The sequence below is a fragment of the Vanellus vanellus genome (assembly GCF_965231255.1).
Source record: "Vanellus vanellus genome assembly, chromosome: 20".
NCBI classification, from domain to species: domain Eukaryota; kingdom Metazoa; phylum Chordata; class Aves; order Charadriiformes; family Charadriidae; genus Vanellus; species Vanellus vanellus.
In genome coordinates this window covers 2,192,798-2,216,588 of record NC_138925.1, presented here as the reverse complement: position 1 = coordinate 2,216,588, position 23,791 = coordinate 2,192,798, and the positions used below count along the sequence as shown (strand labels likewise).

At 52.3% G+C, this 23,791-nt stretch overlaps 2 protein-coding genes and 1 long non-coding RNA gene across 4 annotated transcripts in view; all 3 read right to left on the bottom strand.

The window, feature by feature from the left end:
- SPEN (spen family transcriptional repressor) overlaps nucleotides 1-2,567 on the bottom strand; it is a 69,502-nt gene extending 66,935 nt beyond the window's left edge. Inside the window, 1 exon segment of the mRNA XM_082493588.1 lies at nucleotides 2,421-2,567. Coding sequence (XP_082349714.1) covers nucleotides 2,421-2,503 — 83 coding nt within the window. The 5' untranslated portion in view covers nucleotides 2,504-2,567.
- An 8,364-nt stretch (nucleotides 2,568-10,931) lies between these two features.
- LOC309680156 lies at nucleotides 10,932-15,204 on the bottom strand. Of its 2 annotated transcripts, XR_014269882.1 has the most exons (6): nucleotides 15,152-15,204; nucleotides 14,452-14,739; nucleotides 13,024-13,298; nucleotides 12,406-12,560; nucleotides 11,682-11,732; nucleotides 10,932-11,155 (listed from the first exon to the last, which is right to left on the bottom strand). It is a non-coding gene; the product is annotated as an uncharacterized lncRNA (long non-coding RNA). The 2 variants fall into 2 exon arrangements; XR_014269883.1 differs by lacking the exon at nucleotides 12,406-12,560.
- A 4,218-nt stretch (nucleotides 15,205-19,422) lies between these two features.
- On the bottom strand, nucleotides 19,423-22,829 carry FBLIM1 (filamin binding LIM protein 1). The gene is made up of 8 exons (XM_082493531.1): nucleotides 22,816-22,829; nucleotides 21,762-21,970; nucleotides 21,272-21,405; nucleotides 21,069-21,180; nucleotides 20,796-20,965; nucleotides 20,497-20,675; nucleotides 20,277-20,394; nucleotides 19,423-19,968 (listed from the first exon to the last, which is right to left on the bottom strand). The coding sequence occupies exons 2-8, from the start codon at nucleotides 21,943-21,945 to the stop codon at nucleotides 19,855-19,857; spliced, it is 1,011 nt and encodes a 336-aa protein (XP_082349657.1). The 5' UTR covers nucleotides 21,946-21,970; nucleotides 22,816-22,829; the 3' UTR covers nucleotides 19,423-19,854.
- Between the last annotated feature and the right edge of the window lie 962 nt (nucleotides 22,830-23,791).

Below are 23,791 nucleotides of genomic sequence, written 5' to 3'. Positions count from 1 at the left end.
GCCGCCTTCCCTATGGATATTCCCACCCGGCCACGCAATCCTTGTGTAACGTGTCCCTTCCCCCAGGCGAGTACCAGCATACAAAGGGAGCCTTGCTCCATTGTCCACCTACAGCACCTATACATCCAGCCCGGAACCCGGCTCAGCGTACACCCCCTTTTTACAGCCACAAATATTTAGGATTTTACATTCCCCAAAAAGGGCCGGGGAGGCGGCGCGTGTCATCTCCCCCCACGCATTAGTACCTGCACCCACAGCCAAGCGTTCTGAAGCGTATTTTAACGGTGACCAACCTCACCCAAACACGCAAATCCTCAATTAAAAAAATCAGTTTTGAAATACAGCGAGAAATGATAGAGACAAGGGAGGTTTGCCCGGCTGCAAATCTCCTTCCCAAACCACCGACTGAAACTCACCAAGGTAAAAACAACCAAGAAAAAGGTAATTAACAATTCAGCGCCTGCCATTTTTTCCCACCCATCTCTAAGCAACAGTACCATAGCAACTTTTTCCCTGCTTTAATACATCTTACAAAAGGGGGAGGACTGGACCGAATAAGATCCAGGAATGCCAAATTTCCACTCCTGAGTGCCTATTCCTTCAGCTAGCTATGCCTGGAATTAAACAACCAACCCCGGAGCGGGTTTTCTTTGCCCTCCTTCCCCCCCCCCCCAAGAAACCCTGCCTTTGTACAACGCTGGGTCACGTAACCTGGAGTGAGGGACAAGACAACCCCCCCTCGAAGGCAGAGCCACCATCCCGCACGCTGGCACAGACCAAGCAGCGATTCTGGGTTCGGGGGAAGAAAAATACCAAGGTGAAACTCAATTAAAAATAAAATTAAATAAAATTTTAAAAAGCCATTTCTGAGCGCTGATGGAGCCCGGACGGGGCTTCGCTGCCACAGCTCAGGCTGGGGGGACGGAGGAGACCCCCGGAGGTGTGTGTGTGTCCCGCACCCCGGGGTGACCCCAGGTGTCCCCCCCAGCCCCAACCGGGGGCCCTGTCGCCATTTTAGACACCGGCTCTCCCCCCACCCCCGGTGTCACCGCATCTATTTTTCCCATGGTGACTCATTATTAAGGACGCTCCGTCATTTTTCCAAGGCAGGAAGATTAAAGGAAGCTTCAAAATCCTTTTTGGTGGGGTGAGGGGGGGGAGTGGTTTGATTTTTTGTTGGGGGATGTGTGGAGGTTTTTTTTGGGGGGGGGGGGGGGGGTGTTAAAAACAACCATAAGCTGAGCAGCCACCCTGGGCTCGTTACCTTCTTCCCCTCCCCCCTCCCCCCCAAAATAAAAAAAGAAAGAGGTTCCAGCGTGGGGTGCCGGGTATCAACTTTGTGCGAGAACATTTCCCGAGGAAAAAGGTGTTGCTGAGGCGGGGGAGAAGCCGCCTCCTCCTCCTCTCCCCCCCGCACGAAAAGACGGTGGGAGGAGGGAAAAAAAAAAAAAAAAAAAAAAAAAAGAAATAATATAACCATGCAAACAGCTACTACTTCCTTATGAGCGGGATTAATCTATGCAACGAAAAAAAAAAGGGAGAAAAAAAAAAAAAACACACACCACCCAATAAGGAGTCCAGAGCGCTTCCCGCGTGGAGGGATCCGGTGTTTTCTTCGTGGGTTGGTGTGTTTTTAAAAAATATTTTTAAATTTTTTTTCTTTTTTTTTTTTTCCTCAAGAGTCACGTTTTTGCAGGTTCGGTCCCCACCGATCGCTACACCTCGAGGGTGGGGGACACACACGCAGCATCCTCAAGGCTCCACATGGAGTAAAAAGGGGGGAAAATAGTAACAATTAAAGAAGAAAAAACACCTCCAAACGTTGACTAATTTAAAAAATAATAATAATACAGCGCTGGAGAAGCAAGATGGCCAGGCTCGGGGCTGCCCCTCGGCGTGAAATCCACTCCGCGCAGAAAGCCGACCTCCCGCACGCCGCTCCTCCGTCCCTCTTTTTTTTTTTTTTTTTTTTTTTTTTCCTCCTTTCGGTGGGTGATTTTCAGCCGTCGTCGGTGGTGGTGGTGTTGTTGTTGTCGTCGTCCTTATTCTTATTAAATTATTTTAACAATTATATTTCCCTCCGCTCGGGCAGGTCCGTCCACGCCGCCAGCCCCCTACGGACGCTCCTCGCCATGGCGCGGGGCTTATTTACAGCGATTTTGTTTTCCTCCTCCTCCTCCTCCTCTCCACAGGCCGCGGGAACCACCGTCCCCTCGCATTCCCCCCTCTTTTTTTTTTTTTTTTTTCCTTTCCTTTTTAATGTTTTTCCCCGATTTTCCTCACACGGAAAGGGCCTCCCCGGGGGCAGGGTGGGGGAGCGCGGCCCGAATGCGCGGGAAGGGCCCCCCCCGCCCCGTTCCACACACACAGAACCCCCCACACCCCCCCGCCCCGGCCTCCCGCTCCCTCTCCCCGCTCACCGCTTGAAGTGCTCGATGATCTTCTCCTCACGCACGTTCTCCGGTAAGTTGCCCACCCAGAGGTGCCTGGTTTCCCGGACCATGCTGCGCGGCGCGGGGCGAACCCGCCGCCCCTGCCCCGGCTCCCGGCCGCTGCCTCCCCCCGCGCAGCGCTGCCGGCCGCCGCTCGCCGCCCGCCGCCGCCTCCTCCTCCTCCTCCTCCGCCTCCTCCTCCTCCTCGCCGCCCTCCGCCTCTTCCGCCGCGGGGCCCTGCCGTCCTCAGCGCCGCCGGCTGCCTCCCCCCGCGGCGGCGGCGGCGGACGACACCATCCCCTCCGGGGGGGCCCCCTGGTTGGCGGGCCGGCTGGCGGGCGGCGGGCTTCCCCTCCGACGCCGGTTTTCTTCCTCCCTGCCTCCCCCCGCCGCGGCCCTGGCTCGCTCGCTCCCGCTTCCTCCTCCTCCTCCTCCGTCAGCGGCAGCGCGGCGCCCCCCCCCCGCCGCCGCCGCCGCCGCCGCCGCCTCCTCCTTCCCCCCCCCCTCCGCGCTCCCGCTCCTCTGCCGGCTCCGCTCGCTCTTCCCCCCCCCTCCCCTCCCCTTCCCCGCGCCTCGCGCAGCGCCACACGGGGGCCCCCCGCGCAGGCGCACTGCGCCCCGGGGCGCGCGCCGCGGGGCCGGCGGCGGAGGCGGAGCGCGGGAGCGCAACGCCCCGTTCCCGTGCGGGCGCTGGAGGAGGGGGGGGGGGGGGAATGAGGGAGTGCGCCTGCGTGGTGGCGCGAGACACTGCGCGGGGGGGGGGGGGGAGGCGGAATAAAGGGGTGCGATGCGGGAAATAAAGGGGGGCTGTGCGGGAAATAAAGGGTTTAAACTGCAAATAAATAAAGGAATTATGTGGGCAAAAAATAAAGGGGGGGCTGCGTGGCAAAAAAGGGGGGGGCGTGGGAAAAAATGGGGTGCGCTGCAAAATGAGGGGGGGGCTGTGCAAAAGAGGGGGTGCGCTGCAAAGAGGGGGGGATGTGCGGGAAATAGAGGGTTTAAACTGCAAAAAAATAATAAAGGAATTACGTTGGGAAAACAATAAAGGGGGGGCTGCGTGGCAAAAAAAGAGGGGGGGCCGTGGGAAAAAATGGGGTGCGCTGCAAAATGGGGGGGGGCTGTGCGAAAAATAAAGGGTTTACGTTGCAGAAAATAAAGGGGGGCTGTGCAAAAAATAAAGGGTTTAAACTCCAAAAAATAAAGGGGGTGCATAGCAAAAAATAAAGGGATTGTATTGCAAAAAATGGGGGGGCTGCATTGCAAATTGGGGGGGGCTACGCGAAAAATAAAGGGGTTACAGCGCAAAAAAATGAAAGGGGTGCGCTGCAAAAAAAAAAGGGGGGGGCTGCATTGCAAAAACCGGGGTGCTATGCGAAAATAAAGGGGGGCTGCACTGCAAATTGGGGGGGCTGTGTGAAAAATAAAGGGGGTGCATTGTAAAATGAGGGGGGGCTGTGCAAAAAGGGGGGGCTGCACAAAAAATGAAGGGGTTACATTGCGAAAAAATAAAGGGGGGGGACTATGCCAAAATAAAGGGGGGCTGCACTGCAGAAAAGGGGGGGCTGTGCGAAAAATAAAGGGTTTAAACTGCAAAAAAAATAAAGGGGGTGCATTGCGAAAAATAAAGGGATTGTATTGCAAAAAATGGGGGGGCTACACGAAAAATAAAGGGGTTATATTAGGAAAAATCAAGGGGTGCGCTGCAAAAAAATGGGGTGATATGCAAAAAATAAAGGAGTTACATTGCAAAAACTAAAGGGAGGGGTACACAAAAAATCGAGGGGGGGCTGCACATCAAAAAACAGGGGGTCTGCAAAAAATAAAAGGGGTGCACTGTAAAATGAGGGGGGGCTGTGCGAAAAATAAAGGGGTGACATTGCAAAAAGTAAAGGAATTACATTGCAGAAAATAAAGGGGGGGATGCATGGCAAAAAATGGGGGGCTGTGCAAAAATAAAGGGGTTAAAATACAAAAAATTAAGGGGGGGCTGCATTGCAAAAACCGGGGTGCTATGCAAAAAATAAAGGGAGTGCATTGCAAAATGGGGGGGGGGCTGTGCAAAACATCAAGGGGTGACACTGCACAAACTCAAGGGGGGGTGTTGCAAAAAATTGGGGTGCTATGTGAAAAAATAAAGGGTTTATATTGCAAAAAAGAAAGGGGTTACACGGCAAAACATAAAGGGGGGGTTGCGCGGAAAAAAAATGGGGGGGCGATGCGAAAATAAAGGGGGGCAGCACCGCAAGAAATAAAGGGATTGTCTTGCAAAAAATATAGCGATTGTATTCAAAAAATATATGGATTGTGTTAAAGAATATAGGGATTGTATTAAAAAAATGTAGGGATTGTACTGCAAAAAATAAAGGGGGGACTGCGTTGCAAATTTGGGGGGGGGCTATGCAAAAAATAAAGGGGTTAAATTGTGAAAAATAAAGGAATTACGTTGCGAAAAATAAAGGGGGGCGGCAGCAGGAGGGCCGTGTGCCGCTGTCACCCAGCGCCCCGGTCGGTTGTTACCCAGTGGCTCGGAAGGCTCAGAGGGGAGGGGGGTGTCCCTGGGAAAGGGGGGGCTATGAGGGTCTCCCCCATAGCTGTGTTTATCCATAATGGCTCCGATTTCGGAGCTATCAGCAAACCCGAAGCGGGGAGGGGGCTCAGGGAATCCTCCCGCCTGCCCAAAAATACTTCCCACCCACCCAAACGGGGAGGCCACGGTGCCCCAAGAACGGCAGGAAAGAAACTCCCACCATCACAGGGAGAGGGGGGGGGGGGGGGATTCGCCTGCGAGTCGTCCCCCTTCTCCCCCAGCGGGCTTTTAATTAAAACGGGGTGACAAAAACGCTGGTTGCCGATACGACCCCGCTGACCCCGCTCCAAAGGCGGCTCCGCGACGTGGAGCTAAACGGTAGTTTTCCACCAAAATGTGCCTCCGCATGGATCAAACTGCCGATTTCTATGCCCGAAAAGGAAAATGCCCCATCACCACCATGAGATTCCGAGCAGCGTGAGGTCAGGGTTAAACCCAACGTACACCCAGGGCCCACCGGTACTATTTTTTTGGGGGGTGGGGGGCTGGGGGGGTTGAAGCCAGTTAGCTGCTTTCCCCGCAGAGAGCAGACCAATATTTCACTATTTTCTGCAGCCAAAGCCTCCCGACGGCGCTTTTTTATTAATTAAAACCACGTTCTGATTTGCCGGGGCGAGCGGTGCTCAACCTCGGCAACTGGTCAAAGTCATCAAGGTGGCTTAATGAACATGCAAATCCCACAATTTAATCAGGGCTGTGACACACAGCAACTCGAGCCGCGGTCTTAGCCCCAAACTCCAGCGCTGCCAGGTTGATGCGAGCCCGGCCCCGCGCCTCAGTTTCCCCAATCGCCACGGGGCGTTACGCTGCTCCACCAAATTGAGATCTACTGATTAATTAAAAAGAAAACAAAACCACAAACAAACAAAACCAACAACTCTTTGCACGCAAACCATCTATTATTTAAAACATGCGATGGAGCCACGTGCACGTGAGAAAATGCACTGCTAAAATGCGCGTTTCGTCAGCGGGGAAATGGGCTTGGCTCTCTGTTTTAACTGGTCAGAAGTCCAAAGAGGAGTCACTACGTGTCTACACCTCCACAGACACCTGTTAGGGAGCGGGAGAAACCCCAACCGTGCGTCAAACGGCTTTTCGATGCCGAATTTTCCCCGCTCCAATCGAACCCGCTTGCTGCAACCGCATTTCCCACCGCTCTCCCCCTCCCTCCCTGCTGGGCCGGCACCTCCAGGGGACACGGGGAAACCACCCGGGTCCTTCAAAGGAACCTCACGTGGGGTCAGTGCTGTCACAGGGCCATGGTGCAGGCAGGCTGGCCAGGAGGGAGGGACACCCATGGCCGGAGAACAAAGCCATCGGACTCCGTTGACAGAGGAGCCGGTTGAAATGAGTGCTCTAAGGGCTCCGTTTACGCGAAAGCCAGCTGGAAGGGGAGCACAAAGCCCGGACGGTGACGCGAAACAAAGCTCTGGACCATCCCGGTATTTTTAATAGGCTTTGCAGGGAAACTCTTTGCAGTCGCAACACGCGACCGTGCTCAGGCGATGCCGTTGTAACCGGCTCCCTCCAACTCAAAGATTTTAAAGAACACAGAGCCAGGGTAGAGACTGGAGTGAGCACAACCATCCTCAGCAGGCCAGAGGGACCTCGGCGAAGAACCGGTCTCACGTGGCAGCAACCACCGCTGTCCTTGCCACCGTTTGCCCCAGCCTCTGGTGACAACAGGATGAGCATCCCAGGGGGAGACACGGACACGCATCCCTGCGCGCTACCCTTCCCAGAGGGTTAAAGAGCCAAGGAAGAGGAGAGACCTCAGCTACTCTCCGTCACCTGATGGCCCTCAGCCTTCAGGACACGCACGGGCAGGGTCTGCAGCACCGCAAGGCGCAATTTCAATTACTCATGTCCACACCGGTGGGTGTAGCCGAGAACCCAGCTATCTCCGGGCATCTTGGCCAACCCTGCAGTTAAAACATTTAGCCGTTTCTTATCAGCACTTGGAGAGGATTAAAATGCCAGGTCATCTATTAATGAGGGAGCAGGTTATAAACCCAACTCAGCCTGAACACCGTGTTCACCTCCAGAAAAGCAAAGCAAGAAGAGGACAGATCAAAAGTGAGCCATTAAAGGCGTGAGAAAATGGTGCTGCCATATATGGAGCTAATAAAGTTAGCAGCTCTCCAGTTTGGAGGAAAAAAAAAAAGAAAAAAAAAGAAAAAAAAAAAAAAGGAAAAAAGAAAAAAAAAAAAGGAAAAAAAGAAAAAAAAAGGAAAAAAGAAAAAAAAGGGCAGGGGGATCAGAAACCATCCTTGGGGTGCACACAAAGAGCCGGAGCCAGGCTCACTTCGAGGAGGAAACGTCAGTAAATGGAAGTGAGCAGACAACGCTTGAAAAGGCAAGTTGGTACATTTTTAACGCGGCGTCTTACCCCAAGTGGTGGAGCTCGCTGCCACGTGTCACCGAGACTGCTTGCCAAACACTTAAAAAAGCAAAGATTAGATACCGAACAAGGACAGCAACCAGAACCGTATTTGCTAAGAGTGTAGTTTCCTATACGCGCTTCTGGCTCGGCAATAGCTCTGCGTTTTGCGCTCACAGCGGCGCAGCTGGAGGTGGGGAAGGGAGGCACCACACCTCGCCATGGTAGGTGGACGCGGGTCAGGGACTCGCGTGGATTAGAGCAGTCGCGTTAGCCGCACGCAGGGATTATCCCCACCAGTGGCCAGAACGCACCCAGCTTGCTTTGCTTTTTCCAGAAAAGCAGTCGGTCACCCAGACAAGAGCCCTCAGACGTCACCAGAAGCACTGGGCGCGTTTCTTTGTTTGAGCCGGCCAGCTCCAGCCACCACCTTGCCATTAGAAAACATATTTACGCGCCTTTCCTGCTCATTGACTATATTTATTAAAATGACAGTACGGCAGCTGAATATCAAATTGCCAACTAGGCTTTTATCTCTTTTTTTTTTTTTTTTTTTTTAAGCCAGCCTGAATTACTGGCCTAATTTTATTGCTTACCCACTACATTTTATGCAATGGATAATTTTCTCCAAGAAGGACTCGGTGCTGTTTGATATTTGGGCTCATTTGTTGCCAAGACCGAGGATATTGGCTGACACGCTGATAACGCTTTGAGCACGAAGCCTGCTAAGCAACACAATGTATAAGATTTGTATTAATACAGCGACTGATTTCAGTTTTTTCCACTGTGAGGGCCAGTGCTCCAAATCTTCACGACGAGGTGACTGTGTCCAGAAAACTCCCTTCACGCTTTTGAAATGCAGGATTTAGTATTATTTTCCAACGCTCTTCCCCGTTAGACTTTGTGGTGGCGTTCTTATGGGAACCACCACAAAATACCGGCACTGTAGCCGGTGGGTTAGCACCCGTTACCCTCTGCAGCACGGTAAACACAGCTCAGGAGCCCCTGGAACTCGGTTTACACTGAACCCATTTGTGTGTGTATATATAAAAAAAAAAAAAAAGCACACTTCTGTTTTCAAAGTACTTTGCTACACAAAACCAGACATTTCTTCAGCAGCAGAGTACAGTGCGATCGCTAAGCCAGGCAACCTAAACGCCGTGTGCTGTCACAGGACTGCAAAAAGCTTAATCTTATATATAGTAAATTTATTAGAAATCTATAGGAAATGTATCAGAATTAATACCTTTTTTTTTTCTGCCTGTTGTTGGGCAAAATTAGAAATATCACAGTGCCAGCTTCTGCCCTGCTTCTCCTTGCCCACCAGCTTCTGTGCCACCACCTACCGAAGAGCTGTACCTGCTCACCTCGCAAGGGTTTTTCCCAAACACGGGACATTTCATCAGCTAGACAGAGAGGACTTCCATCTTCCAGGCTGCAAAAAATACTACATTTTAGGGGAAAACCAAAGAAAACAAACCCAAAAGGAGCCAGCCCCATGTGACTTGATACCCAAACGCAACAACTGCAAAGGATATAAATCCCCCAGGACTGGATAGATCACTGTACCCTGTACTTTGCCACTTTTAACACCCAATTGTTGTATTGTTTCTACATAAACGGGGGAGGGCGGAACTCGATGATCTTCAAGGTCCCTTCCAACCTAAACCATTCTATGATTCTATGGTAAAGGCCCCGCGTGCGACGGCCAGCAAAAAATCACAGAAATTACGCTGGAGACGTTGCAGGACAATGGTTTAACACAAAACCCACAGTCCAAACCCATGAGCTAAAGGCTGCTCTTCCCCACATTCCCCATCGGATTGACCGGCACACCCAGCACAAAATAAATATCGAGCCAGCCACCATCGGAGCTTTTGTTTCGCCAAACACCATTTTGATACCGAAGCAACTTGACGGTGTTTTCAACGGAGCAGACTGAACGCACGTCTGCATGGTTATCGCTCTTTCACCTCGGAGTAAAGCACAAAAGAGAAATACTTGTGCATTGAGACCTGCTGCGCTCGAAAACCTCTCCAAGCAATCCGGCGCAGGAGAACAGTTTCTCAGCGAGCTTTGGCTTTCATTTTACCTCTGCAGATCTCCCGATGCAGCTTTTCAACTCTTTGGGATAACAGGAAAGCTCGAAAGACTGTGGTTTCCCCCCTTACGGAGGAGGAGCGGAGGTTTCTATCGCTCGTTTGCTTTTTGGCACCGGAAATTCAGGTTTTGTTTAGCTTGGAAACTTCATGGATGGAGTTCTAGTAATTCTTGAGCCCAGAGCAGAGGGTGGTAAAAGTTCAGCGCTCACAAGCTAATTCTCACTCATTTGTCCTAAACTGCCAAAGAAAAGTAATTCCGAGTCCCACGGGGTGTGCCAACCTGAAAAACGTGGAAACATCCCAAACGAGCCAGCTTCTTGGTCCACTGTACCTCCACGCCAGCAAAGGCCTCTGATGAGCATGAGGCATATCTCCAAACCAACACACCCCTAATGAGAGAATAAAATTAATATCCCCGTCCACGCTGGTTTATTTCAGGTATAGACGAGGCTTTAGGCACAGGAGCTATTGGCAGTTTGCACGTACACCGCACACCAACTTTCCCCAGCTCTCCACCGCAGGGAGGACGGTATGAAACCTGGCCCGGACACCTCATGCTTACCCTCCGCTAAATTTTTTGGCCAGAAAAGCATAAAGTCATAGCTGTGCTACAAATCAGCAACCAGACCGCCTCACTGGCGGTGCAATCGCCGCGTTTCTCCTAAGGTGTTGCTCCAGCTTAGCAGGGCAGGGCCTCTCCACTGGTCAGCCAGAGGCATTCACGCAACACCGATGCCAATATTCTCATTAAGGGAGGTTAACGAGGAGGCGCCGATACCTAACGCTCCTCGCGCGCTAACGATTGCCGGGATTCTGCGCCTTGAAGTCACGCGTGACCTAGGAGAGACCAGCACCAGGAGCTTTTTATTACCTTTCGCAACACAACGAAAGAAATTGCACCCAGTAAGGAAGCATTTGCCTTCTTCCTGGTGAGCGACTTTGAGGAATCGAGTAATGAAACCTCACAGGAGCAAGTTCAGAGAAAACAAACAAACAAACAAAAATAGTTCAAGGGGACCCTGAGCTTCACCGACACAACTTAGCACATCGCAACGCTCCCTCCCACGTTAGCCCATCACCTTTGCCTGAGCAAAATTAGGAGTAATATCCTATCGCGTGTAGGGCTGTGCATTTGTAGGGAAAGGGGCCCCACACTTTTACTCCCTGGAGGCACCCATTCTCCCCACCCCTTTTGTGCGTTTTTGTTTTGTTTTGTTTTGTTTTTTAAATGTGCCACACATCAGCACAATGCTGACAACTGCATTGTATGTTTTCTGCCTATGCAGCAGTTCGAGAGCACACAACTCTGGAAGGTTGTGGGTTTTTTTTTGAAAGGGGAAAGGGGGAGGGAGCTGTCCTTTGCTACACTTTTAATTGCAGGGCTCGCTCTTCTAGGTGACCACAAGGGAAAGGAAAAAAAAACACCAAAGTTTACAAATGATACCGTTTTTAGTATCCAAAAGGGTCACGCTCAGTCTTCTCACAAGACACAACAGAGCTTAGAGTAAAAGCTACCACAGGCAAGAAAAAAAAAAAAATCGCCTGGATTTCTCCTCTGGTGTTGGAAGTGACTCCAGAAGGCAGCTCATCCGTCCTCGCTTAGCGTTCTTACGACCTGTACGTTTCCACACCTGCCAACGCAGAGCTACCGGCACTGAAAAAGAAAAACAGAGGGAAGGGTATGAAGAGCTGGACTGTCGGTTTTCCCACCTGCCAGCGGCAGCTCGACGGAGCCTCGGTGGCACTGCTCCAAAGAGCAGCGACCAGAGCACACTACCAGCCTCCGCAAATAAAGCTCATAGTCAATATCTCACACGCACATGCGTTATACAGATAGGACTGGCACACACAGCTTCCTTTAAAAATAAGGATGACTAATCCACAGCAGTTTTTCTTTCTTTCTTTCTTTCTTTTTTTTTTTTTTTTTAAAGGCCACAAGGCAGAGCTTTTTCCAGAAGCACCAGCCTTTGCTTTTGTGAAATAGTTAGCGGTGGGAAGGGGAAGCCCTGGGACCTACTCATGCTATCCAGACAGAAGTAACCACAGAAACATTGTGGGTTTCTGTGGCCCGTGTACAACACACGTTTACACAACCAGAGCACTGTGCCTCGCGCTCCTCGGCAAGGCCGGACCCGACTGCCCAGGCGGCTCTTAGATCCCTGCATGTTTAGAATACTTACAAAGAAGGTATCTGCTGTGGAGAGGGGTTACACAAACAATCCTGTATTTCCCTGGGAAGGAAAAACAAACAAAAAAATAAGGCATAAGACAGCTTCCACCCATAATATTGCGACATCCCCCTGCGCTACTTGGGTGAGGGAAGGGATGCGCTGGGAAAAAAAGCGGTGTGCGTGCGGGGTTCTGTAATCGGAGCGGAGCATCTGCATTAGCTCGGTGGGCCCAGTCCCCCGAGCAAGGTCACTCTGCCTCGCAGGGAGACCCATTAGCGCAAGCAAACCCGCCTTAATGCAAAGCTGCGGTTAAACCACGGCAGAGCCAGCACTAAAGGAGGTCACTTGGGGACTACAGAAAGGTAATGAATTAAAAAAAAAAAAAAATTTAAAAATAATCTATAAGCAGATGTTTACTGACAAGCAGGCAGTCCGCAGCTTCGCTCTGGCAAAGAGCAAAAAGGATGGGTCGTCTGCGCGGAGCAGGCAGAGAAATAAGAACCCAGTTCCCAGGACGCAGCAAAATGCCCTGCATCTACGGAGAACACTGAACGGATTTAGGTTACAGCTTTTAGCCAGCCCCGCTTACCAACATCCCCCCCCCCTCCCCCCCCGCCCAGCTTCACAGCCCTAAAACCCACCGAATTTCACATCATTTTTTTTTTAAAGCACTCAGAAATGGAGATTCCCCCACCAATGTGATTTTTGGTGGTGGCACCGTCAAAATACTTACCCACCTCACAGCCAAGGGCTGCGAGACCTTAAATTTGTGAGTGTTTGCAAATTATTTTGAAAGCCTTCCAAGGAAGGTGCTGTAGGATTGTAAATCCTTCCCATTATTAATAAAATGGAGCTATTGTTCCAGCTCCAATCAAGACTTGTCTCCAGCTGGGCAATTTTAAAGCGCAATTCAAAACACACACACACACACACACAAAAAAAAAAAAAAAGAAGAAAAAAAAAAAAAACCAGCTCAGGAGGAAGCTTCAACCCACAGGCTACCAGGAAAAAAAAAATCACTGAAAGAGCAAGCTGTTCTTAAAGGGGAGGGGAGAAAGAAAAATAAATAAAAAAAATAACCCTGCTATTTAAAATTAATTCCAAGCGGGAGCATGCCGGGGCGGGGGGGGGGGGAAAGCCTCCCTCCCACCGCCTGGGAAAGGTCACTTCTGCCATCGGTACCCTCGCTTACGCCAGATGAAGGCTGCGGCAGCGCGAGCCAGCAAGCAACCCCATCGCTGCCAGCCCAGCCTCATCCATCTCCATCAGGAGACATCTCTGCTTTTAATTTATGGAGGAAAGGGGGAGAAAAAAAAATTAAAAAAAAAAAAACCAAAACCAAAAAACAAACCTTGCAAACACCTCCCAGCACCCTTTTCAAGGATGGGGGAATCTAGCAAGGGGGAGAGGCTTGGGGGGGGGTGAAAAAAAGAGTTGCCAGCCAGGGAGAAAGCAGGGAGAGGTGGTGCATCTTCTGCATCATCATCATCATCCTCCTCCTCCTCCTCATCCTCCTCATCCTCCTCCTCCTCCCCAGCGCAAGACCACGCCTGCCCGGCGCTGCGGCAAAGGCTCCGCAGTGGGTGCTCTCCTCCCCCGTAGAAACTTCTGGAATAATCAGCCGAGCTGTGGAGAGGAGAGAAACCTTTATACCCACAGAGGAAAAGAGAAAGAGGAGGAAAAAAAAAAAATAAATAAAAGAGAGAGCGCAAGCAATATAGCACATAATAAAAGGGAAAGGATTGCACAAGGATGGGGTGCGTGCAGGGGGGAAAAAATATATAGAGAAAGATATATAAATTGGCAGCCCTGGCTCGGCGGGGGTTTTGCAGCCTGCTTGGCTTTAAATAAAACGCCCCAACACAAAGCACACACCCCCCCCAAAAAAAATTAAAAAAATAAATAGAAAATGGTGGCGTTGGGAGCGCGAGATGGTGGGATAAAGGAGCTGATCCCTCCTCCCGGATCTGCAGCACAGCACTGCCGTTGCAGTTCCACTAATTTGTCTTTTTTTTTTTTTTTTTTTTTTTTTTTTCTCTTTTTGTGTGGCAGTGAATTGTCTGATCCGGACTATTTGGTTCCATTTGCAGCGTCACTTACTGGGGTTTGGGTTTATGTGTTTTTGGTGTTTTTTTTTTTTCCTCCTCGTTTTTGGTTCTCTTTTATTGTTGTTTTTCTGGGTGTATTTTTTCCTCTTTTAATTTAAAAAAAAAAAAATCCTCCCCAAACCTCCCAAGGAAAATCTGCATCTCTGTGGAACAAATAAAACATTCAGGCACAAACTTCCACCACGGACTGTAAAAAAAGAGATGGGTTGCTTTTTGTTCTTTTTCTTCCCTTTTTTTTTTTTTTTTGATGGCGTTTTTCTCTCCTGCTTTTAGGATGTATTGTAGTAGAAAGCCAATGGAGGAAAACAAAGGTAATATATATAAAATCAAACATATATACGGGCCAAAATTACAGTGATTATATAAAATTAAATGATAGTGGTTTAGGTGTGGGGGTTTATTTTATATTCTGTAATCAGTGCCTGGAAAAAAGAAGATACATATATACATAGAAATATGTAGCAAATACATGGAAATATTTCTATATATGTAGAAATAAAGACCATCTGTATGGGCCTAAATCTGTAATTCTAGGGGAAAAAAATAGTATTTTAGGCATGTGTTTTTTAACAAAGAAGGGACAATGTTATAAGGTACGCTCTAACAACACTGTGGTGCAGGAAAAAGGTAAGGCAACATTAAAAAAAAAAAAGAAAAAGCATACGTGGTACCTTGGCTGCAGCCTCCAACAACGAGCGTTTGGATGTTACGGGGTATTTTTTTTTTTTTTTTATGGTATTACCACGTCTGATCACGATCACACCAAGCGTATGCTTTTAATTAAGGGAATGGCGGGCAGGTTGTCGTGGGGAGCGAGGCGAGCGGCGATGGCTTCTTCCCCGTGACACTCCGGCTCTGAAGATAAATCAATCCTCGGGTGTTTGGGGTGTTTTATTTTTTTAAGCGCGTTTGGGTATTTTCCATGCCGCGAGGAGAGCGGGAGGTGATGGCTTCAACCCCTGTGAAGGAGAAAAGCGGTGGAAGAGAAAGAATTAGGCATAAAACTACCCACCTCGGGGTGCGTGTGGTGCTGATGGGAGGGGGCTGTGGAAAGAGCAATTCTGGGCCAAAAAAATCTTCACGCTATGAGGAAAAACCGAAACATTTCAGGGGTCGGTGCCGGCGAGCTGTGCCGTGAGGGGAATGAGAGGACGATGGCGCCCGCGGCGGGGGACGACCCTGAGGCAGCAATGGCGCCTGAAGCGGCGGGGGGAGGCCGAGATCTCCACCACCACCGCGGCCGAATGGAAATGCGCATTTCTGGGCATTTTCACATCATTTTACCCAGGTGGCGAGGAGAAAAACGGGGGGGGGGGGAAGTCGGGTTTCACCCTCAGCGCTTTCGCTGCCCGCCTTGGAAAGGATACGCACATCAGCAGCAGCCCCTCCGCCGTGCTTCCTGGCACGGCTGAAGTCCCCGCTCGCCGCCCCGACCCCCGCTTGTCCGTCCTCCTCCCCCCCTCCCTTGAAGCTGCCCGCCCGGCGCCATTTTGTCGCCTGGGCGCCGCTGGCCGCGGCCCCGCCGGGCGGCCATTTTGTGAAGCGGGAGGCGGGGGCAGCTCCTGCAGTACCGCGGGCGAAGCGGCGCTGTGGAGCCGGAGGCGGCGGGGCCGGGCCTCCTCCTCCTCCTTCCCCCTTTGTGGGGCAAATACCTTCCCTTTTCTTGCTTATTTCTCTCTTTTTTTTTTTTTTTTTTTTTTTTTTTCTCTCCCACAAAAGCATTGTGCTCGTAAAACGGCGAGTGGAGGCCCTTCGCCTCAGCAAGATTCAGCCGCGGACGGGGCGATCCGATAAAGGAGATTAAAATATATTCCCCTGGTTTGAGCTGTGGGGAAAGTTTAGCCACACGGTGAATTGAGGCATATATTTATTTTTAGGAGCTATTCCCCCTTCCTCCTCCTCCCTCCAGCTTTTTTCCCTGGTGATAAATCACCGAGGTCAATAAGCTGCCTTGACAAACGTGATAACCTCTGCAAGAAGTACACCCCCCACCCCCCCCTTTTTTTTTTAATAAAACCCTTCACCTACGGGCTCCAATGGACTCTCCAGCAAAATAAAGATGTAACGTAAACTGCTTGAAGCCAGGTCTGGGGGAAAATGGTTAATTTTCAGGAAATAGGGCTGCAGGATGCTGCCATTGCTGCTGATAAGATGAAGGAAAACTGGGATATAAAATGTCAAAGCCCCACTTGCAGGCGTGTGCCGTGCATCTATTTTCAGAAGTAGGGTGGGTTGGGTTTTTGGAGTTGGTTTTTCTTTTTTTCTTTTTCCCTTTTTTTTTTTTTAAATAACCCAGTGTATCATTTGCAGCCTGGTAACGCGCTTGCGTAACCAGCTGCATGGATTTCACTTCACGTTATCCAAAACACAGTGTGCTTTAAAAATAAATCGTGGGGCTGCGTGTTCATTTTGCAGGGAAAAATAGGGGAAAAAAAAGGATAATATTGCTTTTCTTAATATATATTTATATATATCCCTCCTGTGCTGCATAATGAAGCTGGAGAAATTCAGGGCTTGGGCTGCTCCCAGAGTAATCCCTGCTGGTATTTCCCCCTCTCTTCCCTTAGCCATCAGGATCAGAGTGCTTTTCCTGTAAGAAATGTTAGTTTTTTAGGTTGTGTCGAAGATGGGAAAGTGCAGAAAATGGGTCCGAACGCTCTGCGGGGAAGGACGACGCTGCAGCAAGCCGGCTGAGTTGCGATTACCCAGGTCAACCAAAGGAAAAGCACATTTTTCCTCCAGCTTTCTCCATCACATTTGAAAAAAAAACAAAAAACAACCCAACACCGAAACGCCATCGACACTAAGCACCCAACCCTTCTCCCAGTGCTTTCTCCAGCCATCAGAGCCCCGACAGCGGCTTCGGCCTCAGTTTCCCATCCCGCAGCGTTTCCCTCTCCTCCGCTGGCTCCTTCCCGGCACCTCAAAGGCAGCGACGGCAGAGCGAAGGCACGCAAGGAATCCGGCTCATCTCCCCCTGCTCTGCTTTTCGCATTTCTCACGCTTGGCCAGGGGAAGTGCCGGGGAAAAAAGGCGCTTTCCAGCCCATTTCCCTTTACGGGCTCGCTTTCCTTGCACTGCGCCAAAATCTTCGGCTTGCAAAGAAACCCTGCAACCAGGCGTGATTTGTTATGAAGCAACACTTTGACCACCGATTAAAAAATACTACAGCCATACCTGCCAGCTCCTGCTTTAATTTAAAAGCTCATTTTAAAAAATCCGACAGTCCTTTGAGTCGCAAGAAAGATAACCTTTGGGGTTTGTTTTTTTTTTTTTGTTTTTAGGGGATATGCCATTGTATTCCTGGGAGCGAACTGGGCTTGCAGCAGAGTATGGTATCGGATGCCTTCACTGGGAAAGCCCGGGGAAATTTTATTCCCGGGGCCGCACCCGGCCCGAAGTGAAGAAATATTTGTGTTTGCTTCTCCTTGGAGGGCAGCCAGGTCCCTCCCCGCTCTCCTAGGCCTGCCAAGAGGGATTGCAAGAAAAAACGCGCTTATTGCAGCAGCCGAGGGAAGGGAAGGGCCGGGCCCGGCCGGTGCAATTTGGAGGCGTACGATTCTTTTTGCCCTTTTGCCCTGACACCGGGATAAAACAAGAGAGACCTCGAGGGGGTTTTTACACCTGGGATGGCTTTGGGGGGGGGCTCTGCAAGATTTTTGGGGAGCTCCCAGGGCACAGCGGGAGCTTCGTATTGCTCCGTGCGTGATTTCTATGTGTTTTATTTTTGCTAGCGGAGCTGAGTGCTTGCAAAAGCACTTGCAACAGGGCAAGGAGCTCAAGGTCGGGCTGAATTGTCGCAGCTGACGTGGGCTTGCTCAGCAGTGGGGTAAGGACCCAGCTCCCACAGCCTCTGCGAAATCTCCTCCACACGCACGCACACACACACACACGGCTTGGCCGGCGCTGGAAATTCCTCGAGATCATCCTGGGGGAAAACGCGGGGCTGTGCTTTTCAGGCTTAGCGACGCTCCCCGGGCCTCAGCTTGTAATGCTTCTCCCATTAGTGAAGAAGAAAATGGCTTAAATGGGTCTTTTATCATCTTACCCCACCATGTTGGGCCATCCCTGGCCCTTGTCATCCTCCACTCCTGGAAAAATACGCCAAATCTGACCACTTCTGCATCCCCTTCACTGTGCTGCCAAACTCTCCAGCTACGCCTTGCTCTTCTCCTCTCCCTCCAGCGCCTTTTCTGAGGCTTTGTGTTGATGAAAACTATCTCCCTGCCTGCCTCCGATCAAAAATCACCGCAGTCCCGATGCAAACAGCTGAGCACCCAAGGGTGCCGTGCCGAGGGTTTTAAGCCAGCCTGCAATGTGATAACGCATCCAAAACTGCCGCTCAGCATCGGTCTTTCCATCCTCCCCAAAAAGCTTCGCTTGAAAAAAATGCCCATATTGCAGAAATAAAACACAACACTTCGCTCTCTGGGGCTTCCCTTCCCCTCTCCCTTTGGCCACCGCCGAGCCTGCTCACGTCTTTTTTACTTTTTTAGCGTTATTTTGGTGCCTGGTTTTCCCCACAGGGTGCGAGGGCTTTAGAAAGCAAGAGCTGACTTCGAGCACAGGACTTCCCCGGCGTGGGACGCGGGGTCCCCACCCGGCCAGACCCAAAGCCACCTACTTATGTGACCAGGACAGACAGCAACTTTACATTAACATCCTATTTATAAATAAGTTTATAGCAAGTTGTGACCTGATTGATGGGTCGTAGACGCACATTAACAACCAGTGAGTAATAGCCTTTGTAGATGGGGAGAGTCGGCAGGAAATAGTTGTGGGGTTGGTGTGATTAATCCCATGCGTACATTAAATATATCTTAACCCTTTCATTCATAAATACAGCACGCACTGGAAAGACATACACCGTGACCTAGAAGCGTATGGCTGCTGGTTTGGTGGTTGTTTTTTTTTTTAAGCACCTCCAATTTTTTTAATCAGGAAAACATTAAACATCGTCTCAGACGCTCTTGCTATTTTCTGCTCTCAATTTGTGGCTTTTTAAGTGCTTTTGGTTAAAAAGAAAACCCCTCTTTCTCTGGCTGGTTTGCGACACCCTTGCAAACGAAACCGCTAAGCGCCGGTGACATCGGTTGTGCAGATGTTGGGCATGCAGAAAAAAATGGTCTAATTTCTGCTGGTTTGGGGCTTGGACTGATAGAAGATCAAAAAGCTTCCGATGGCGGAGCGATATTATCTTGGATAAGGTGCAAAAATGGGGCTGTCGGGTCATTCCTGGCATCCCAGCGCTGTCAGATATAGGAGAGAGAGTAGCTGGATTTTTTCTGCGCGATGGAGGAATTTGTGCTCCGGCTGCCCTCTGCTGGCTCCGGGACTCGGTTAGGATGGAGCCCAGGCAGTGCAGGCTGTCAGCAAAAAAATACACACCCCCCTCGCCCCCCCAAACACCCTCTTAACACCGCAGCACATCACAAAATACCAAATCCAGCCCCCAAAAACGATCCTCCTGCGGATGATCGGCCAAATCACTGCACCCCAAGTGCGATTGCCCCGAGCGACCCGACTCCTGGCCGTGTCTATAAAATCTAAAAAATTCTTTTTTTAAAATTTGCGTTTCATGGGTTTGGAGCGCAGGGCGGATGAAAGAAATGAGAGGCTTTTCAAATTCGGAGGGTTTATTTAACTGCGAGTAACTAAATCAGTGCCCGCTCTCTGCGTCACCACAGAGAGAAATGTTTAAGTGAAACTCCGAGGAAGCTCGAGAAGAAAGAAAAGAAAAAAAATACCCGAGGAAACCAAACTGGCCTCGGAAAAGGAGTTTAAAAAAAGAAATAAGCGAATATAACCTCAGCCTTTCTGCCACCGCTGCTCTGCCAGGGCGTTTTATGTTTGTGACGAGCGCAGAGCCGTGCTGGGACATCGTATCTGCCCTTCTGTGCCTGGCCAGCCCTGCAGGTCGGGGTCCAGAGTACATTTTGGTGATGAAAACTCCGGTCCTGCAGCTATTTGAGGGTGCAGCGGGCACCTGGGACCAGCTGCGGGGTGCATCCCGGTGGGTGCACCCCTTTATTTTGGTGTTCAGCGCTGGAAGACGGAGGTGGAGCCACAGCGTTTTAGCAGGACGACTCGTTTCGCCGACGGACGTGGCAGGACTTGCAGAGGAGGTGATCGCCCAGGGGGTAGCACCCATTCTCCGTCGGCTCTGGTGACAGGGGTGTCCCGCAGCTCTGGGGGCGAGAGGAGAAAGGAAGGCCACGTTTTAGGGGTCTCCGTGCTGCCTCGCATCCCCCATCTTTCCTGCAAAACCCACCAGCACTCGGAAAAAGCGACAAACTACGTCAAAAGCCTGAGGAGCTGAAGCTCTCCTGGCCAAACGCATCCTCCTTTTCACCCGATTTATTTCCTGTCCCCATCCCCGTCCCCGCCGCTTGCAGAATAAACTGGTGGCTAAAACGCAACCCCGGACGCCGTGAGCCCTGTGGCCGTGCTTTGCGCAGGCTTGGTGCCAAACCCTTTGGCTTTCGGGGGCCCGTACCTCGCAGCGGTAGCAGCTCTCGTGGAAACTGCGTCCCAGGCACTCGATCTTGTAGGTGTCCTTGTCCTCGCGGGGAACGATGGGGTGCTCGCAGGCGCTGCAAACCGCGGCGTATTTCCTGATGGGAGCAAACCAAGGCGATGTGAGCCCTGTGGGGAGACGGGGACAAGGCGAACCACCCCAAAGTGGGGGTTTCTCCCCCATTTCCGCACTCCCCAACCTGTAAAAGTCAGCCACGCAGTACACCTCGTCCCGCTCGTCCACAGCGAAGCTCTCGGCACCGATGGCCCGGCCGCAGGCGGCGCAGGAGAAGCAACCGGGATGGTAACCCTTACCCAGGGCGCGGACGATGCGCTCCGTGATCAGCCCCTGGCACTTGGCGCATTTCTCCAGCGTGGCCTGGCATTTGCAGAGGGGGACACGGGACACAGACCCGCCGTGAGATGCCAGCTCCTGAGGGACTGCATCTCCCACCACCCCTCCAAGGGTGCTGGTTGTCTCCAGAGGGGGGACGTGTACCTGGTAGCAGGCGTCGCACGTGGGGCGCCCGTCTTTTTGGTAGTAGCGCTGACCGGCCAGGAGCCGGTGGCAGGTCCGGCAGGTGAAGCAATCGGCATGGTACTGCTTCCGCATCGCCTCCACCGTCGGCTCCCGGGGCCCCACCGCTTTGTGGCAAAAGGCGCAGATGTCTGCGGGAAGAAAGGAGAGGGGTTCGGCGCTGCGTGCCTCAGTTTCCCCAACCAGGGATGAGCCTGCACTGCGCAGCTGGGTTTCCCCCCCCCAGCCCCTTACCTCTTGAGCTATCCCTCTCCGCATACCCATTCGCATCCTGCCGCTGCGGCGTGCCTGCTTGCTCCTGGCAAAATTTGGGCGGCCTCAATTCGGCAGGGAAGGCAGAAGGGGCCTGGCGAGCGGGGGAAAAACACGTTACATCTATGTTCTTGCAGGTGGGGAAACTGAGGCACTGGGGGGGGATTGCACCCCATCGTCCTCACCTGGAGAGTGGTGGATGCTGCCAAGTCCAGTTGCTGCAGCGCCGGACCCAGCGCCTCCGCAGACAAGGGCTGGGGACCTTCGGAGAGGATGAGGACCGGTGGAGACAAAGGGATGGGGGCCGCTGGGTGCGTTTCTGCAGTGAAAGCCATACGCGGTGGGTTTAGGAGGGGGCAATAACGTCCAGTAACCCCCCGCCGCAATAACGCCCCGACAGCTTTGCAGCGGCGCTCGCTGACCTGCCCCAAAAGCAAACGCCATCCCGGCCAGAGGGGACAAACAACACCGATAAGCGCCCGGTGATGGAGAGCAAACACAGCCCTTCCCTGGCAGCCGGATCCATCCCGGGGTGGGTGCAGGGATTTGGGGAATAACCCCCCCCCCAAAAAAAAACCCCTACATCCCTCCCCATCTGCATGCACATCCTTTAGCAAAACATCTCCGTCATCATCCTCCCGGCACCGCTCACTGCCCCTCGCGGACACCCCTCACCTCCATTGGGCACCACAGGGGGCTGTGGCGGTGGGGTCCGGGGGCGATGGGTGCTCGGGACCTCAGCACCGACCGGCCGTGTGTCCCTGGGGGTTTGGTCCTTGGTGGCCACCTCCCTCCGCGGTGGCACCAGGGTGATGAAGACGGACGAAGCGATCCTCTTCTCCGCTTTCCCCGACAGCATCGCCGAAGCCGGGGAAGGGCCGGACCTGCGTTTGATTTGGGGGGGGGGGGGTAAAATAAGATAAAAAGGAGCAAAACCCACGGACACACCGGCAGCTCCCGCAGCCACGCCGCCCTTCGGCCTCAACCCGCCTCCCTCCTCGCCCTCCCGGAAAGGGAGAAGGAATGAGCGTCCTCGTCCCCGTCCCCGTCCCCATCCCACGTCACAGCAATAAATGGTCTCGTGCCTGGGAGGACATAGGGTAAAGGGTCCCAGCGAAGCAGCACCAAAATCCCCCATTTTCATGCCTCTGTGGCCAAACCCCACCCTTTTGTAAGCGTTTTAACCCCCCTTATTTTCTCTTATTGCCCCCACCTGGGATTAAATTCCCTACGGGCAGCAGGAAAACCCCACCTTTCCTCTTAAAAACTGGGTGGGTTTTTTTTTGCAAACCCTTTTTTTGGGGGTGTTTCTAGGTTCCCCCGCCTCCCCGTTCCCTCCCTGCTTACCCCCCCTTTTCCCCGCTAATCACCCCCAGCTCGGGGCATCCTCCTGTCCCCCCTTTATTTTTTGCAGATGGGGAAACTGAGGCACCGTGCCAGGAATTGCTGCGTGCCCGTCACCAAAACATCCCGTTGCCCCCCCCCCCCCAAACATCGCCCCGGTGGCGCAAGCAGGATGCGCCCGACCCCGATAAACCCCGGCTCGGGAAGGAAAAGGACTGTTTATTCAGCTTCCCAACGGGAAAAGCAGCTGTAGCGAAGCTTCCCCTTCCCAAATGGGACGGTTTTGGGGGTGGAGGGGGGGGGGGAACCCCGAGGCTTTAACCGCGGCGCCGCACCGGTGAAGCAGGATTCATCTCTGAGACAAATGGACGGAGGTAAAAAATACCTGTGTGACGAGTTGCCCGGTCTCATGACCCGGCACGGGGTGACTCTGCTCCCCCAAAATCCCGCTCACGGACGTCGGTGCATCGTTTCGGGGGCGGTCGGTCCCCCCCCTCAAGGCGGGGGGAAAAGCTTCGGGCCGTGCACGCCGGTGAGTTCAGGCTCTGAGTCAAGCAGGGGAAGGGATTAAAAAGGGAAAAAAAAAAAAAACAAACCAACCCCAAATGGCTTCGCTCCCTTTCCTTCCCTCCCTCCCCGCCGGCGAAACCCCAAACGGGCTCCGGCGCTGCCAGCCTTCGCCCGGCCGCTCAAATCCTCGCCCGCAGGAGCCGCCGCTTTTCCTCCTTCCCCCGGCCGAGCTGCAGAAAATGGGGGGGGGGGGGAATATATATATATTAATAATCATTTAAAAAAAAAAAAAAACCAACCAGAAAAAGACAAAAAAAAAACCCAACCTCTACAGGGCTAATGGGAACCATGTGCTCATTGCATTCCTCTTTGTGCTGACGGGATCGCGGCGGCCCCATCGTGGCACCCCCCGGATCCCCCCCCCTCTGCCCCCCCAGCTTGGGGCTCTCAGGGTGGTCGAGGCTCTCAGGGTGCATTAATGGGGTTCCCCCCCCCCGTTTTTTTTTAATGGGATCCCCCCTACCCCATAGCTCCGTCCTGGTTTGGGATGGCTGAGACCGGGTTGGGAAGGCCCCCCCCCAACAAGCGTCACCCCAAAATCTCCTGGGGTGGGAGCCCAGGGGGGACTGACGGGGCCAGGGCCGCTTATGGGGCACCCCCCCCCCTAAAATTGGGATGGGACATGGCCCTCTTAGAACTGTCCCCCAACTCTGTCCCCTGACCTGGGGACCCCTTGGAGGGCACTTTGAGAATGCCCAAGGGAGGAGGGACAGGTTTGGGGGGACACAGCCCTTGCCGTCCCCATGTCCCTTCCCCAAAGGGCCCCGCTGTCCCTTACCTGGGGGGTGGCC

Bases quoted from the DNA above. Each gene is read 5' to 3' on its own strand.
- FBLIM1 (XM_082493531.1), bottom strand. From the start codon at position 21,945: ATGCTGTCGGGGAAAGCGGAGAAGAGGATCGCTTCGTCCGTCTTCATC. The intron at 20,676-20,795 runs GTACACGTCCCC...TGCAAATGCCAG, and splicing joins CGTGCGACGCCTGCTACCAG to GCCACGCTGGAGAAATGCGC. The intron at 19,969-20,276 runs GTACGGGCCCCC...TCTCGCCCCCAG, and splicing joins AGAGCTGCTACCGCTGCGAG to AGCTGCGGGACACCCCTGTC.